The 18,706-nt window shown below is 38.5% G+C and overlaps 1 protein-coding gene across 1 annotated transcript in view; it reads right to left on the reverse strand.

Moving 5' to 3' along the window:
• The window catches only part of sbf2 (SET binding factor 2), a 177,441-nt gene that overhangs the window by 37,489 nt on the left and 121,246 nt on the right, over positions 1–18,706 (reverse strand). The window contains 8 exon segments of the mRNA XM_059359455.1: positions 319–452; positions 1,433–1,608; positions 3,200–3,327; positions 5,101–5,296; positions 9,062–9,135; positions 9,390–9,562; positions 13,915–14,186; positions 14,757–14,927. Coding sequence (XP_059215438.1) covers positions 319–452; positions 1,433–1,608; positions 3,200–3,327; positions 5,101–5,296; positions 9,062–9,135; positions 9,390–9,562; positions 13,915–14,186; positions 14,757–14,927 — 1,324 coding nt within the window.

Genomic DNA, 18,706 nt, shown 5'->3' on the forward strand with positions numbered 1-18,706 from the left:
ATTCATGTTGCTTAGCGTAATGCCCATAATCATTTGATATGAGATACTTACATGCAATATAGTATATCAGCTAACTGGGTTCATGTTAACGTAATTTTAGTGCAGCATACTGCGTAATGTGCTATCTCACCATTAGCATGCTAAGTGGAGATTTAAGCCCTTTCTTCTGCATCAGTTTGATCCATTGAAAACAGCAAAAATGTGCCATGTCGCAATGCATTTTTTTTTTACAGGCATTTTTTCCAGCCGTTTTAGGCCTAAATGGGTTAAGTCTGTTGTTCTCAATCATGAAGCATGCAAAAGTTGAATTCTTCTCACTTGAAATGTCGTCATCTTCGTGCCAGGTCATCCTGCTGCCTCGCTCGTTCTTCTTCAGTGTGGTCTGGCTGCCGCGGCCCATGGTGATCTTTCCGGCTCTCTTTGCTCCTTTGACAATAGTTTTGGACAGGGTTCTGTAGGGGAGTGCAGGGCAGAACCGCAACATAATTCACTGAGTGCAATTTTTCAGCATCAATTGACATTTCAACATCTCCAGACGGGAGACAAACTGCTGAGCCGTGCAACTATTTGCACTAATATTTCACACACCTGGAATTACAATTGAGCGATGTTTGGCACATTTGTTTACAATCTCTGCAAAAAAAATGTGTGTCAAGATAAAAACACTAAATCTGAGGGAAATGATCTTGCTGCATGGACAGATAATTTCACTTAACAAGATTTCTTAAATTAAGGTTGTTAACCCTTAATATGGCACTCAGTGAAATACTTGCAAATTCCAAATTTCAACCCTAGAGGATATTGGAGGATATTACATACTGCAAGAATGTGTAAAAAAAAACCATACGAAAATAATATTTTGGGATAAAAGTTTACGAGATTAAAGTGGCAAATCTACGATTCTGAAATCTGCAGATTTATGAGATTTAAAGTGGTGAATCTGGGGGGAAAAAGTTGTTTTTTTCCCACTTTTTTCTCGTAAATCTGCAACTTTTTTTCTTCTAGATTTGCCACTTTAATCTAGTAAATTTGCCACATTTTTTTCTTGAAATATTACCTGAAGTTACCAAATATAGTTCTTTGCCCGATAAAGGGTTAAATCTAGAAATAAGCATGTTGAACGCTTAAAATAAGAAATTGACTCTTAAAACAAGATAAATTATGTAACACTTATAAATCTAATTTTTTTTTTTTTATCTTGGTAAGAAACAAATAATTGCCAGGTCACTCTGCTCGGGCCAGTTCATCGCTTTAATTCATCTTGTTTTAAGAGTTCAACATGCTTATTTCTAGATTTAATAATCTTAAAATTATCTGTCCATGCATTAAGATCATTTCCCTCAGATTTAGTGTTTTTATCTGGTTTTTAGACACACCTTTTTTGCAGTGATCAGTCCAGAGCTTGTCGTGGCTGTAGATCTGTGCTACAAACCTGAAGCCAGTGTTCCTTTCTTTCTGTTTCGGGAGGATGAGCTGAGGTGCTGTTTGTCCTGCTGCGAAGGCGAAGCAGCTGAAGATGGACTGAGGGTAGCGGATCCGCTGGAGGTGCTTCCTGAAGATCTCCACCATCTCTGAGCTCACCTCTTCATCAAAAGCCACTTTTATCAGCTTTAAGAGACATTAGAGCAACAGATTATTTAACAGCATGTGGTGAAGACATGCAGAGAGTTGGTAAAACAGCCCACGCACACTGCAAAAAAGGTGTGTCTAAAAACAAGATAAAAACACAAAATCTGAGGGAAATGATCTTGCTGCATGGACAGATAATTTACCTTGATAAGAATTCTTAAATTAGGATTATTAAATCTAGAAATAAGCATGTTGAACAATTAAAATAAGAAATTAACTCTTACTTCCTTTACCAAGATAAAAAAAACAACTTTAGATTTAGAAGTGTTAGATAATTTATCTTGTTTTGAGAGTTAATTTCTTATTTTAAGTGTTCAACATGCTTATTTCTAGATTTGATAATCTTAATTTAAGAAATCTTGTCAAGGTAAATTATCTGTCCATGCAGCAAGATCATTTCCCTCAGATTTACTGTTTTTATCTGGTTTTTAGACACACCTTTTTTGCAGTGTAGGGTTACATAACACACTAACACATTCAAACAATAGGGAGCTGTCCACATGGGCTCAATGTCCTACAATCCAGGAACATGGCATCTTTCATTATTCATGTTAGTAAAAAGATAGGAATGAACTATAAAAACTTTTATAGCAGTACATCTGAGGATTAAAAACACATGCTTGGCTGAAAAATGCTTTTTTTTCTTTGATAGAATAATGGAGCTCGTGTTATGAAACAATAGACGGTGGGGGTTCGAGACGATGTGCCACACAGATCGTTAATTGTAATTTGGTAAACTGCTTACATTTATTTTGTTTTTGGTTCGGGAGAATTAAGAATTTAATCATGTGAATTTATGATCTGACAAACAGAACCACAGATGATGCTACGTCATGTTTGGCCACCCATCCCTTCTAGACGAGGGGGCTCAAACTCAAATTACCTGGGGGCCGCTGGAGGCAGTATCAAAATGACCCAAAAAAGACACAAAATGATAGAAAAAAACTAAATTACTTAAAAAAGACACAAAATGACCAAAAAAAGACACAGAACTACCAAAAAAAGGACACAAATAAATTAAAAAAGACACAAAATGACCCAAAAAAGACTGACTAAAAAAGACACAAAATTTCTAAAAAAAGACACAAAATTGTTACAAAGACACAAAATTACCAAAAAAAGACACAGAATGACACAAAAAAGACACAAAATGATAGAAAAAAAGTAAATTACTTAAAAACGACACAAAATGACCAAAAAAAAGACACAGAATTACCAAAAAAGGACACAAAATTACTAAAAAAAGACACTAAATGAACCAAAAAAGACACAAAATGACCAAAAAATACACAACATTTCTAAAAAAAGACACAAAATTGTTACAAAAAGACACAAAATTACCAAAAACAGACACAAAATTATTAAAAAAGTAATTAAAGGGACCTTCCACACACAACACGGTAAAGTGGCATTCATATAAAACTCACATTAAACTTTCATATCAAGGTGGGGGCCACAAAATATCGTCACGAGGGCCACAATTGGCCTGTGGGCCGCCAGTTTGAGACCCCTTGTTTAAGACCTTTGGTAGTTTGTGTTGATCCAAGCATTGTTGACTTTCAGTGTTTACCTGAAATGAGGCAGAGCGGAGCTGCAGGCCTTCCTGCATGTTCTGCTGCAGCTGGTTCTGGATGCTGATCTTCTTCTCTTTGGTCAGCGTGGAGACGGGGAACGCTCTGATCACAGCCTGCTCCCCCACTGGACACACAGGAACAACAGAGACCAGCATCACATCACTAGACCTGTCACCATAATTATAGAGGTCGACCAAAACATCTGCCGGCTGTTATATCGGGCCAATATTTGCCTCTTTTACTTGTATCGGCAACGGTACCACAGACAATCAACCATTAACGGTTGTTTCTGATGATGGTTTTCAACGGTTGGTGGCATTGCAAATATTTAAATGTTCTACATTGTTTGCTATCCAACTGTTAATATGTTACGTTTGTTTTGTTAATAAATGTTTCTTTTACTGTTTAAATTGAAACTTGTGTAACATTTGATATCATTGTGTCATTTTTATCATGTAAATGGAGGAGAAAAGGCAATATCGGCTTCAAGAATCGGCCCAAAAAAATCGGCAGCACATATCAGGAATCAGTTAAGACCTCCAGATAATCACTATATCAACTTATCGTTCAACATGTAAAAATGGACTTAATGTATTGTGGTTTAAATGCATGACTTTTTGTGCTTTTTTGTGTTTAAAGTAATGCTGTAAATGTTTGACAGGCAGTAGGAATTACAGGAAAAAAAAAACTTTATTTCCCAAGCAGCCATTCCAGCTGTTTATTTATATGCTATTTTAATAATAAAATAATAACTCATTTTTTATTATTATAATGTTTGGCATTTTATGACTTTTTTGGATAGTTGACATCTGCGGTCACCACAGAGAAAGCGAAAGAAACATTCTTTGGTGATAAAGTAACTTTTTTTATTATTAGTTGCGTCTGTATATAGACAATCCTGGTGATAAATTAAATATTTAATATCCCAGAACATGATTGTGTCCGCTGAACACCGGCCAATGTTTTATAAGTTTAGATGATTGAGGTAAAATGTAAATGATGTCACTCAGATCAAACCTACACTCCGCAATGATCAGCCTCACGTGGGACTGATGGAAATGACAAACGATGTAATGGATACTATTGCTGACAGACTCTGACAGACTCTCTACTTTATTAGTATCCATAATAAATCTGAATGGTGGAAATAACAGATCATGAAAGGAAAAAAAGCTTTAAGAATGATTTTTCTTTACGTTATTATAAAGGTAGAAAGACGTTTGTGGTCTTTTTGTTGTTCAGACCCACAATAAAACAGATTTTTAACTCCATTGTGAATCAGAAGATAAATACAATATAAAACTTGTGAGTAACGGACTATAAAATATCTACAACCAATATTAACCGTAGAATCAAATCAAATCGTATCATTCTTACACTGTATTGATTCGTATCGAATCAGTTTGTAATAAAAGTATATCGTTTTTGAATCATATCGTAACCTGTGTATCTACACCAGGGATGGGCAACTGGAGGCCCGGGGGCCGCATACGGCCCTCACCCTCACTTGAAGTGGCCCTCAGTACAACTACATGCATTTGAGCATGAAATCTTAAAAGTGCAGTCTCAAAATGCACAAAATTACTTCTTGCATTAATGTTGGTCTGCTGTTCTCGCACTGAAAAAAAAAGAAACAGTTTTTTATTGGCTTCAAACCTTTTGTATTCCTGTTTATACTGTTCTACATGCATTTGAGCATGAAATATGTTAAGTTACTGCACTGTAAACATATTTAAAATTGCAGTTTCATCATATCTGGTGAAGTGCACGGTCTATATGTGGCCCTGTGGTAGTGAACATGAAAAACTGTGGCCCCCTTTAGCATTTAAGTTGCCCATCCCTGATCTAGATGCATATCGAATCGTTTATCACAGAGAGATGTAACCCCAGTATTTACCCAGAGGATCATGGGGGGTTCCTTTGAAGATGATGCGGTACGTGGTGAGAAAGAGAGCTCCCTCTGCTGGCAGGATGTGGGGGCCCCCCAGGAGGCCCCCCGTGGCCTCCTCCCTGCCGTCGGGGTCCAGAAGCACCCGCAGCCCCTCTGAGACCAGCTCCTCTCCAGGAAGCAGCGCTGGACGCAGAATTTTAGGCTGACAGGAAAAACAACAAGCGTTAAATAAAGGCACAGATGCCTGATGTCTGTGTGAAGCAGCAGTGAGTCTGAGGGACGCAGCAGAAGCACTAACGTCAGAGAATCAGGCTCCCAAAGGCCAGGAACCGATCAATTTATCTTTATAATGTCAAACCACAGCACGGCATGACCGCGTTAGACGCATTTTAGCATCTCATGCACGTCATCATCAAACACACACAAACACAAAACACACACTCGTTAGATAATAATCAAAGGACAAACTAGCCAACAAAAATGAATTCCTGCTCTCTGTAGAGACCAATTTATCATTTTAACCTTTCAAAGTAAAACGCATGACCTGTTCCTTGAACTGTTCTATTTATCCAACTTATTGAACCCAGTAATCACCATTACTTTTTGTACAAAAAGGCTGATAAACAAGACTCATTTCTCAGTTCCTATCAGTTTTTTGTTTTTTTACACTGGGCAGAAGTTACAGTCAAACTCTGAACCTCAATATTTGAAAGACAGAACAACAAAACATCTTCAGACAACTAAAATTCATTCTAGGTGTGCTACATATATATTTAAGGCCTTTATTCAACTTACAAACTTTAATTAATAGATCCCGTTGCTTCACATTAGGGCTGGGCGATATGGACCAAAAATTATATCCCGATATTTTTCAAGAGAGTCTGGCTGCAGAGCTGCACTGTCCGGACCGGAAGTTGATTCAAAGCCTTTCATAATAAAAGCGAGCATACTGGAAGCACGTATTTTTCGTTCCCTGTGTTTATTTAGTGGGTCTTTATTTTATGTATACATTGTGAAAATGTTTATGTGTATTGATGCGTTCAATTAAAAAGTAAAAAAAATGTGTATCTTTCCAGTTCAACTGGATAAGGTGAAAAAACGTAAGAAAATATCAAAATAAAAACCAAACAAGAAAGACAGTCTGGATGCAGACCTGCAGTGTGAGGACCGGAAGTTGATTTGAAGCCTTTCAAAATAAAAGAAGTCTACCGGAAGCACATATTTTTCGTTCCCCGTGTTTGTTTCTTGGGTCTTTATTTTATATATACATTTTATGTGTAAATATGTTTATGTGTAATTAAAAAAAAGTCCAAAACTCAATTCTTTCAAATTAATATAACTTTACAGGGCAACGTAACGTTCTAGTAATTAAGACAGTTTGTGTTTCTTCGTATGATGAAAAGTTGTTGTCACTTGACTTTTACTCAGCTCGTTGTCTCTATACTTCACACGGGGAACGAAAAATACGTGCTTCCGGTAGACTCACTTTTATTTTGAAAGGCTTCAAATCACCTTCCAGTCCTGACAGTGCAGGTCTGCAGCCAGACCCTTCTCATACTTTTAGGCTGAATATCGATTTACGATATATATCCTGATAATTGTATCGCAAAGTGAGAGCAAATGTTCAGTCAAAGTCAAATATGACATGTCACAAGTAGTTTTATTGAAACCGTTTATTTAAGTGAACATAAATACTGTATAACAACAGGAGAACCTCTTTTTTTTTTTTTTTTTTTTTTTTTAAATCAAAGCTCCATAAAGTGCACATTTAAATAAATAAATAAAAGTTAAATAAAAGCTGCAGCTTGCCTGGAGCAAGGATCACAGTGCAAATTTGAACTATATCGATATTTGCGATATGGTCTAATTCCATATCACATTTAAAAATGTATCGATATATTTTTTAGATCGATATATTTTTTAGATCGATATATCGCCCAGCCCTACTTCACGTTATTGTCAGCAATCACACATATGCTGCATCTCTTTTAGTTCTACTCTGTGTGGGTGTGCAGCGCTTCTTAAAAAAGAAACAAAAAGGAAATGTATAATGTGACAAATATGTCTCATATGCTATGCCTCACTAGTGCATATTAACAGAAGTGATTAACCACAAACAAAAACCACGTGAGCAACTGTTTCTACCGTCTGAACTGTAACTGTTGCAGCAGTCGAGTCTGCACATTGAGCTGCTTCAGCTCCTTCTGGCCTCCAGAACCAGAGCAGAAACACTCAGTTGTTCCACTGTCACAAGTCCGAACGAGGACGGACATTAGATCATTCGCAGCATTTCCCATTAAAGCCACAGCCAACCTGTGGGAGCTGAGGTCTGGCCAGGAGATAATCAGAGCGTCTTGAACGCGTCCCTGAATGGACAGCGAGACCAAGAAGAGAGAAGAGAGTCCCTCTGCAGCTCATTACTGCTGCAGGCTCAGCCTCTTCAATGCATTCACTGTTTCTCTTCTTTATGTTACTGCTACCATAACTACTACTACTATTCTGACTTGTCAGGAATCCAGAGTCAGTGTTGTTTACACACTTTTTAGTATTTTTTGGCATGCTGCTTGCAGCTAGCAGGCCAGGGTGGAAGCTTTGTCCAACACATAAATGTGTGAGAAGTTAGCCACAAAGCAGCAGAAGGTGTGCCCAGACTGCTCACCATGGGCTCCAGGTCGCTCCCCAGGCACGCTGTTGGTCTGTGTGTATGAGTGTGTGTGAGAGGAATTACCAAGAGCTGGCAGACACGGAGCACAGCAAGGTCCAACACACCAACTTGTTAAATATGAAAGCTCCATGATGACTGGAAAACATTAGATTGGCACTCTGCAAACATCTCACTTGTGACAGTTTTGGCCTTGCGAGTCTAGATTTTTTGTTGTTTTTTTTAAAGATCATTTTTGGGGGCATTTTCATGCTTTATTTGACAGTGACGGAGAGAGAATGGGGACAGAGAGGAAGACATGCAGCAGAGGGACCTTAGGCCAGATTCAAATTTAGTGATTCATCACTGGTGACAGTTACTCCACCCATCATTGACTCCTATACAACAAGGTGGGATGGCACCTTTATCTATGGGACGAGACATGCACTGGTTCCTTTTCATTTTAAAGTCTTGATAGGCGACATACCATCAAACCTCAGCACTTTATTAAACTGGTCACACAGTAATTATCCAACACGCTCCAGTGATTAATGATTGATGCCTCATGTTCCTCGGACAAATACTGAATTTGGAAAAACTGCTTTCAGTTTTTCTGCTGCATCGACCTGGAACATCTTACAACAATTATAACTATGGGCCAGTTTAAAACTATGATAACCAATAACTCTGCCTTTCACTGTAACTGTTTTTAATGTTCTTGCATGTGTTTCTTGTAAATGAGGAGTTGCCCTCAATGATTCCTCGAGAAATAAATAAAGGAATGATGAATGAAATTGTTGGGGTTTTTTTTGGCATCTTTCATTCTTTATAAAAACACAAAATCTGAGGGAAATGATCTTGCTGCATGGACAGATAATTTACTTTGATTGCTTAAATTAAGATTATTAAATCTAGAAATAAGCATGTTGAACGCTTAAAATAAGAAATTAACTCTTAAAACAAGATAAATTAAAGCTGCCAGCAGCGATGAACTGGTCCGAGCAGAGTGACCTGATGATTATTTGTTTCTTATCAAGATAAAAAAAACTTTAGATTTAGAAGTGTTACATAATTTATCTTGTTTTAAGAGTTAATTTCTTATTTTAAGTGTTCAACATGCTTATTTCTAGATTTAACAATCTTAATTTAAGAAATCTTGTCAAGGTAAATTATCTGTCCATGCAGCAAGATCATTTCCCTCAGATTTACTGTTTTTATCTTGTTTTTAGACACACCTTTTTTGCAGTGCAGCTTTTGTGGTACACACTCTACCAGTACTGTACATGCAGCTGAAGTCCCAGCAGCTAAGAATAGAGCAACACTCACCTTCTGAATGGGCGGTAACCTCCTGCTCTCTCGGTGAACTGCCTCCAGAGCCTCCATCTGCATAGCAACGATGCCTGTGGGTCACAAGTTGGGGTCAGCCACCATATGTACACACACACAGAGCCGGTACAGAGAAACACATGTTTGTCCACAACCAGCGTGTGTATTTAGAGATTTTAAGGCCATTGAACATGTCAGGAGTTAATCAGCTCAGAGGCGTCTGTTGCTGGTGGCTGAGCTGAGAATACACACATGCAAAGGTTAGTGTGTGTAAAGCTGAAGGAATTAGGACAGCAGCAGAGTGTGAATGGACTGGGAGAGCTTCTACCTGGGATCATGCTGTGCAGGCTCTTGATGTGGTCCTGGGTGACTCCGCTCTCCGTGCACACCTTGTCGATGAAGCGGGCCACGAACCTGACCACAGAGTTGGCCACGTCGCTGTTCTCAGAGTCCTCGAAGCCGCTTTCTGTGTCGAAGCTTTCTGCAACGCTACCGGCGATGCTGTAAAACACACGATGACACGATGAAAAGGAGAAAGGTCCCGCCAGCATGTTGTTTATCTATGAGACGAGACAACCACTGGTTCCTCTTCATTGATAAAGTCTTGATAGGCGACATGCCACCAAACCTCAGCACTTTATTAAACTGGTCACATAGTAATTATCCAACACGCTCTAGTGATTAATGCTCAATGTTCCTCGGACAAATACTGAATTTGGGAAAACTGCTTTCAGTTTTTCTGCTGCATCGACCTGGAACATCTGACAACATTCACTCAAACTCAACATTATTATAACTATGATAACAAATAACTAAACTATGATAACTAATAACTAAACTATGATAACAATAACTAAACTATGATAACAATAACTAAACTATGATAACAAATAACTAAACTATGATAACTAATAACTAAACTATGATAACAATAACTAAACTTTATAACCAATAACTAAACTATATAACCAACTAGAAAATTTCCTCTGGGGAAATTCTGAAAGGGCCACGGGGGCTACTGCCGGTGTGTGTACACTATGATGAGATTCTTCAGAGATTTTCAAACTATGCCCTTTAACCTCAAAATGTGTGTGTGTGTGTGAAACGTGTATCTGGAGGAGTGTGCGCGCTTACGGTGCGTGTTGGTGGCGCATCTGTGCGTCCTACGCCCAAACTATAACTCTGACAGTTTTACCAGAGGATTGTGAGGGAGAAGACTAATTTTCCTACGTTTCTATGTATACATTTGTGGAATTTGCGGCCTGGAGCGCAGTTTTCAAATTTATTTTTTGAAATTTTTTTCTCTGGCGATGACATCACACACTGTGACACAAACATTCCATGCAATACACACCCATTATAATCTCAGAATTTCTACAAAAATGATCATGGTCATTGAACATGGATTCATAAAAAACTATATGACCTATAGAAACGTGGATTAATACACCGATACACAAGACTTGTGTCTACTGTTTAAAGTTTAAATGGAGTCTCTAGCTGAAATTATGCCGGAGAAGTAGACGTTTGAATATCTCCAATTATTGTTCTTTTTCGCTCATTTTTTTTTGCCCGTCCCATTCATTTCAATGCAAAATTTTGGGCAATTTTTCGCGACTTACGTCGCTTTTCAAGTTAGTTGTAGGACTAGTAGCGGGACAAAATTGTGTCCGGAAGAGGAAGAAGAAAAAATCCACAGTATAACAATAGTGCAGCCCTGGTCCCGACAGCTATTGCTGTATGGGACCAGTGCTCGGTGCTTTTGCCCCGAGGCCCTAACTGAACTATGATAACCAATAACTCTGCCTTTCACTGTAACTGTTTTTAATGTTTTTCATGTGTTTTATCTGTGCTGTTTTGTATTTTCTCTGTACTCTCCAGATCATTGTAATTTTACAGCATCACTACCGGCAATGCTGTAAAACACACACAATGACACGATGAAAAGGAGAAAGGTCACGCCAGCATGTCCCAGGAGGACATCTGAGCCCAGATCTGAGATGTTGTGTGTTGACAGGACTGTATTTGAGGATGCACTGTGATAAAGAGCAGAGAGAAGCCTGGCTGGCAGAGCTGAGCGTTGATGCTTGGATCAATGGCTGAGACTCTATTAGCCAAGAGGAATGCTTCACATGAGACAGTGATGCAACCTTCCCTCTGGATTCACGTTAGTGATGAAATCCAAATGGCCTCTGTGGGAAAAAAACAAGTCTGGGGCTAAAATGAGAGAAAGAATGAGAGAAAAATTTCCACACAAACAATTTCTTGGCTGCAGAGTTTCTTATTATTAGAAATTGAAACAAAACAGAATGAGATAGTAACATTGTGTTCTTGCAGAGATTCAAATTGAACCTCGAAGAACAAATGTTTATTACAGCTCAAATGATGTAAATGACATAAAATTCAAACATTAACATTGTGTTCTTATGAGTATTTGGCCACGAAGCATGAAATTTGGAAGCCCAAGAGTGTAGATTTTAAAGTGAAACCCTGCCATATAATTATTTATACTGGAGCTGCAACAAATGTAATTTATTTTTACATTCAAAGCTTTTAATGAGGTTTTTGAACAAAGCCTCAGATGTCTGTTATCATATTATGATGTTATAACCTTAAAATAAAAAGTAAAGTGATACATCAGATTAAATGAGCGTGTTTTTTTTAATGAGGGATGCACAATATGTATTTTCACCCTATAATCACATTATTCTCTTATCAGATAGAGATAAAATAAACAATAATTAGTATAGTATAATACTAATATTAGTGTAGATTTATCTTTCTCTGCAACTGTGAAATAGAAACAAAACAGAATAAGATGGTAACATTGTGTTCTTGCAGGGATTCAAAATCGAACCTTGAAGAACAAATGTTTATTACAGCTCCAATGTTGTATAAATTACATAAAATTCAAACATTAACTTTGTGTTCTTGTGAGTATTTGGTCACGAAGCATAACATTTGGAGGCTTTCTCTGGCTCTGTGCCTTCCAGTTCTAAGAAAAGACAAGAAATGGGGATCTTCCCGGATTTATTTCACTCCACAGTTGCTGCAGAGAACGGGAAAACACTTCCTCTGCTGTTTTGTTTGCTTTGGGTGAGCACAGAGTAGTCCCGTTAAGGACGCCCCGAGGGTTTCCAACTTCCCTAACAGAAGTGATGAGCCTCGCTCTGTTTTGAGCAGTAGCGCTGGAAGCCCAGAGGAGGGACGTGGGCCGGAAACAGCAGAGGCACTGACTTCCATTTGGCTTAATAGGAAGGTATCATGTAGACTGTGAGTTACGCCACATCCACCCACATACCTCTCATCACCTTATTAAGAGAGCTACACGAACTCCCAAATCATGAAACCGTACCTCCAGTTTTCCTGCAGGTAAGACTGATCGCTCTACCTTACTTCTACTAAACAAGCCAGAAATATGTTCTAGCCTGTGTTTGATCTCAGTGGACAGTAAAGCCACAGTAATAACACTTGATTACATCTTTCTCCACTGAGCCACATCGTGCTGACTAGTACGAGTATTTTTGCGATAACAATATTCTTGACGATATTAAAAAATAATGAAAAATATATAGAAAATGATTTTTTAGTCTGTATGAATAAATAAAACTGTAACTGTAATCAGAGCAAAGATCAAAGGCAATCAGAGCAGAGCAATCAACAGAATTAACTGCCACCTGAATGTTCTGGCACAGTGACAGCAGCCAGAGGTGGACAGACTGGAATTCCTGGCCTCGAACAGAAAGCATTTTTGGCAAAACCATAATACCTATCATTGATCTGACTTCACTTTGAGTCCTGAGTTCTTCCTGAACGTCTACATATGGTTTTTTTTTTAAGAAAAATGAAAAAATAGCTTTGTTAGAGCGATCTAAAAAAACTGTTACATCTCCCTTTTTCAGAAATCTTCCTGCGTTTTTAATATGGGAGCCAATGAGGCTGTTGGTGGTGTTGGTGGATCATCTGTGCGTCCTACGCCCAAACTATAACTCTGACAGCTTTACCAGAGGATTGTGAGTGAGAAGACTAATTTTCCTACGTTTCTATGTAGAAATTATTTCTGTAGAGTGGAATTTGCGGCCTGGAGCGCAGTTTTCAAATGTATTTTTTGACAATTTTTTCTCTCCCTCTACACTCTGGTGATGATGTCACACACTGTAACACGAACATTTCGTGCAATACACACCCATTATAATCTCAGAATTTCTCCAAAAATGATCATGGTCATTGAACAGGGATTGATAAAAAACTATATGACCTATCGAAACGTGGATTAATACACCGATACACAAGACTTGTGTCTACTGTTTAAAGCTTAAATGGAGTCTCTAGGTGAAACTATGCCGGAGAAGTAGACGTTTAAAAATCTCCAATTATTGTCCTTTTTCGCTCATTTTTTTCCGGCCGTCCCATTCACTTCAATGAATGACTTTGCACTAAGCACTGGTCCCTACAGCTATTGCAATATGGGACCAGTGCTCGGTGCGATTGCCCCGTGGCCCTAATTAATCATAAATCTAAATGTAGTATAAATTGCAAATCTCAACAGTTGCCAAATACAAGAAAATTACTCTTGACTCTTGAGTATTAGCAAATAATAAAAATAACCATCTTAGGGGTCCAGGGGCCCCCCCGGGAGAAAATTTTGTACATTTTATAGTACAATGTGATCAATCTCATCCACTTTGAGAACTAAATGTGAGCAAACACCAAACATAACATTTTCACAGTAAACAGGGCTCTCTACTAGGACATGGAGCAGCCAGACTGTTGAAAAATAGCTGGCTAGGGGGGTCTGGGGGTATAGCGGTATAATCATGAACAATACGATATGGAACTGCCCTAGTACTGACCTGTTTGTGACGATGCTGTTGCTGCCGCTCTCCCAGTCGGCCACCGGCGTGTTGCGGAGCAGCTTGAGCTTGCTGGTGTCCAGAGGAACCAGCAGGTAGACCATGAGGCTGGCGTAGTGGATGGCCTGGCTGAACACCGTGCTCTCCTCGTTCTTCACCAGCTCGTGCTGCTTCTCTTTGCTCAGGCCGGGCCACGAACGCAGCTGCTCCGCCGCCAGGGCCATCGCCGTGTGCTCCTGGTCTCTAGCTGCTGTAGACTCAGGGTCCACATCCTGGAGAGGACAGAGAGAACGCTTTGAGTTATGCTTCCTATACATCAGGAGATCTATCTATCTATCTATCTATCTATCTATCTATCTATCTATCTATCTATCTATCTATCTATCTATCGACAGTCATAGAAAAAATATCAGACCACTGTTTAATGTCTGGTACAACTAAATATACATTTGTTTGGACAAATATAATGATAACAACAAAAATAGCAGATAAGAGTTTAATTTCAGAGCTGATATCTAGACATTTTCCAGGGTTTTCTAGATAATGATTTTGGTTATAATGAATAAAACGATGGAAAACATCTACATATCAGCTCTTAAATTAAACTCTTATCAGCTATTTTTGTTGTTATCATTATATTTGTCCAAACAAATGTCCAAAACCAAAAGAGATTCAGAACAGCAGCAATTAAGACATTTTTGCATGAAAAATGACTTATTATCATACATTTTTGCTGTTAATCTTCTCATCTCTAATGAGGGTTAAATACAGTGGCGTCAAACAGACTTTATATCAATTCTCACACAGTGTTTACTAAATATTGGTCACTTTTTCAGTCTGACCTTTAGCCTGGCAGCGATGCCCTCTTTTGCCTCCGGGGTGTTCAGGTAAAGGGCTCTGATCTGACTCTGGACCTCGCTGTAGAAAGTGGCCTCCCAGAACTGCTGGTTGGTCCAGATGGGATGGTCCTGGATGCAGCTGTAGGCAAACTGGTTCACACAGGCCGCCAGTTTCTGTAAGACAACACACAGAGTCAGCACCAAGAAACAATAAACAGCAGATTATATATGTGTCTGTGTGTGTGTGTGTGTGCGTGTCTGTCTGTGTGTGTGTTTGTGCGTGTGTCTGTCTGTCTTTGTGTGTGTGTGTGTGTGTGTGTGTGTCTGTCTGTGTGTGTCCGTGTGTGTGTGTGTGTCTGTCTGTCTCTTTGTGTGTGTGTGTGTGTGTGTGTGTGTGTGTTTGTGCCTGTGTGTCTGTTTGTGTATGTGTATGTGTGTGTGTGTGGCTGTGTGTGTGTGTGTGCGCGTGTGTCTGTGTGTGTGTGTGTCTGTCTCTTTGTGTGTGTGTGTTTGTGTCTGTGTGTGTGTTTGTGTCTGTGTGTCTGTTTGTGTATGTGCGTGTGTGTGTGTCTCTGTGTGCGTGTGTCTATGTGTGTGTCCGTGTGTGTATGTCTGTGTCTGAGTGTGTGTATGTGTATGTCTGTGTGTGTGTTTGTGTCTGTCTGTCTGTGTGTGTGTATGTGTGTGTCCGTCTCTTTGTGTGTGTGTGTTTGTGTCTGTGTATATGCGTGTGTCTCTGTGTGCGTGTGTCTGTGTGTGTATGTCTGTGTCTGAGTGTGTGTATGTGTATGTCTGTGTCCGTCTGTGTGTGTGTGTGTGTGTGTGTTGCAGGATATAAAGCCACTGCTTAATAGTTCATAAGTGCCAAACCACCACCAACCGCAACACTGAAAATTGTAACTTTTTTTAATTAAGAAAAATAAAATGTTTTATAAGCCGACTTTAGAGACCATGAACCAAAATGCAGCCGGATAAAAGTAAAAAAAAAACCTGATTCACATCCCTGTTTCTCTGATAGTTTATGTCGTCTCCACCGGCAACAGATACAAAGCAGATGTTGGCTTGTCAGGCGCTGGTGGTGTTATTGTTTACAGTTTAGATTCAGATTAAAATGGCAATTTTCTTTCGTGTTACGGATGTTAAAATGACATTTATGTATTGACTACACAAGCAGAATATACAGACAAACAGACGAGCTGAATTAAAACTTGCATGCATGACCTCGTATATACCCGGTCAGGACAAAGACTTGCATCACAGCCAGACCACAGAATCTCATTTTCGTTTTCGTGGAAATGCCAAAGTTTCCTGGAATACCGAAATATGTTTGCATTCTTTCTGCTGCCCAGCAGGGGGCGACTCCACTGGCTGCAAAAATGGGTCAGACTGTATAGAAGTTTTTTTTTAAAATGACCCTATTTCTCACTTGATTTATTACCTCAGTTAAACTCTTTCTAAAAAGTTTATGGACTCAATAACTGATTTTTACAGCATGATGTTCATTTTGTAAATTATGGTCCCATTTAGAGTCATATAGACAATAAACCTTTTGATTGACAAGTTAGAATAGAGCTGCAATGTCCATTTAAATAGCATCACAGATTATGAACCATGGATGCACACAACTCCACTCTCTTGTTCAAAAATGCTGACTTATGGCTCAAAAAAAAGAAAAAAAAAGGAAAAGCAAGTTGGCGATAGCAAAAAGGCGGTTTGAGGTTTTAAAACAGTAGTGCACAAACCAGTGGGTGATGTCACGGTTGCCACATCCACTCCTTTTACACAGTCTATGTGTGTGTTCCTTCCAATTCTGTCTCTCAAATAAGATCAGAGTGGTTCATTTTATAATTTTGCATAATATTTATTTACCCATGTAATAAATTCATTTCCAGGTTTGCTGATGTAGGCGAAATGTGTTTTTTTGTGGAGATAATCCAGACACAACTTTACATTTATTTTATGTCTGCCCATTGTCATCTATATTTTATTATATTATATAATATGTCATCTATATTTTGGAGGGATATGGAAAAAAATCATACTTGATATGACTGGAAAGCCCATCATTTTTGAAGCTAAAGATATTGTCTCAAAATTTGAATCTAATAACAAAACAGTATGCTTTATAACAAATCTTATGCTTCTGATGGGGAAGTTTCACATCCACAAGATTACCTAACTTTAGTGTTTTTACAATAAAATAAAAATGTTATATAGATGTCAAATAAGAAATGTGAGCGCACTCTGCTACACTTTAAAAGCTTATTTTCAGAAACCCCAGAATAGTATGTGCCTTATTATATATATATATATATATATATATATATATATACACACACATATATATTATTTGTATTTCTTGTTTATATCCTGGATCTGTATTTCTTTCGTTGTTAATAAAGATCTAAAAAAAAAAAAAAAAAAAAACAGTCTATGTGATCACAAAGCTTCATTCAAGAACAGTGCAAAAGAAGATTTTTCCTCAAGATGAACTTAAAGCTACCAACTAAAACGGGGAGCTGGTTGTTAAGGGTTAAGCATTATACATTCCTATAATAATATTTGATTTCTCTTCTACTTGTGAGTGTCAGATTAAGTGTATTTCTCATTGGGTATTTGCATTAAAAAGGAATCTGGGCCTTGAATGCCCCTTGAAGAGGAGTTTGCCAGAACGCTGGGGAGAAGAGGAAAAACAAAACAAAGAAAGTCAGCCGTGGGATTTAAAGTGAAATCAATCATTCCTCGCGAGTCGTAACTTTTTACCAGATAACAACCCTAACGGAGCAGCGGCCCACCCCACTTTCCTTCTGTGTCTGGATGTGTTTGGAAGCAGTGTTGTTGTTTTTCATTAGTGCGGACTGAAGAGTAAAGCACCTGCTGCCTGTAAAAAACAGCCAGTAGAAGGAACGCACAGCTAAAAGTCTTTAACACCGGCTGATACTGTACTGTAGAACACACATGTGCACAGAACAGAGGATTAATGTTCCGTTAGTTAGATTATTTACATTTCAGCACATAGAAAGTCCAGCAGCTAATGGTGCGTTCAAGGTCTACACGAATGTCAGAATTTTCGACGTTGTTCAGAGCTCCAAGTTCCGATTTTCTATTCCAACATTACGGTAAGAGCGCGCCTTCAAAATAAAAGCAAACAAATGTAGCTTTCAAAATAAGAGCACATGGATGTGTTAGCAGAGTCCACCATATAATTTACAAGAAGACTGTCAAAATAAGATGCCTTAAATAAAACACAAGAACCCTTATTATCCTTTACAATAACTCATTAAAAATATGCAATGATTAAGATAAAGACGGCACCAAATTTAGGCTTTTAGGGCAAAAAAATCTCCAGGGGAACATGCCCCCAGGTAAAACAGAGGATTAATGTTCCGTTAGATTATTTACACTGCAGCGCACATAGAGTCTGGTGGCTAATGGTGCGTTCAAGGTCTACACGAATGTCAGAATTTTCAACGTTGTTCCGAGCTCCAAGTTCCAAATTTGAAGTTCCGACTTTCAGTGTAAATTGAACGCCCAATAAGACCCGCCTTCAAAATAAAAGCAAACACATGTAGCTTTCAAAATAAGAGCACATGGATGTGTTAGCAGAGTCCACCATATAATTTACAAGAAGACTGTCAAAATATGACGCCTTAAATAAAACACAAGAACCCTTATTATCCTTTACAATAACTCATTAAAAATATGCAATGATTAAGATGGAATAGTGGCATTAGAATGTGCGAGAGGCACCAAATTTAGGCTTTTAGGGCAAAAAAATTCCCATCAAAGTCTCAGAAAATCCTGTTGGAAACACTGGTCCTAAAGGCTTGACACCCTAGACAGACAAGAAATTCCCCAGCAGTATGTTCAGGGTAATAAAGGAGGAGAGATGTTTTTGGGTCCTTCATTGAGTCAGCTTCAAGTCAGTTAATCTGTTTGGCTGCACTAGAAAT

The sequence above is a fragment of the Centropristis striata genome, chromosome 2 (genome assembly GCF_030273125.1).
Source record: "Centropristis striata isolate RG_2023a ecotype Rhode Island chromosome 2, C.striata_1.0, whole genome shotgun sequence".
NCBI classification, from domain to species: Eukaryota; Metazoa; Chordata; class Actinopteri; order Perciformes; family Serranidae; genus Centropristis; species Centropristis striata.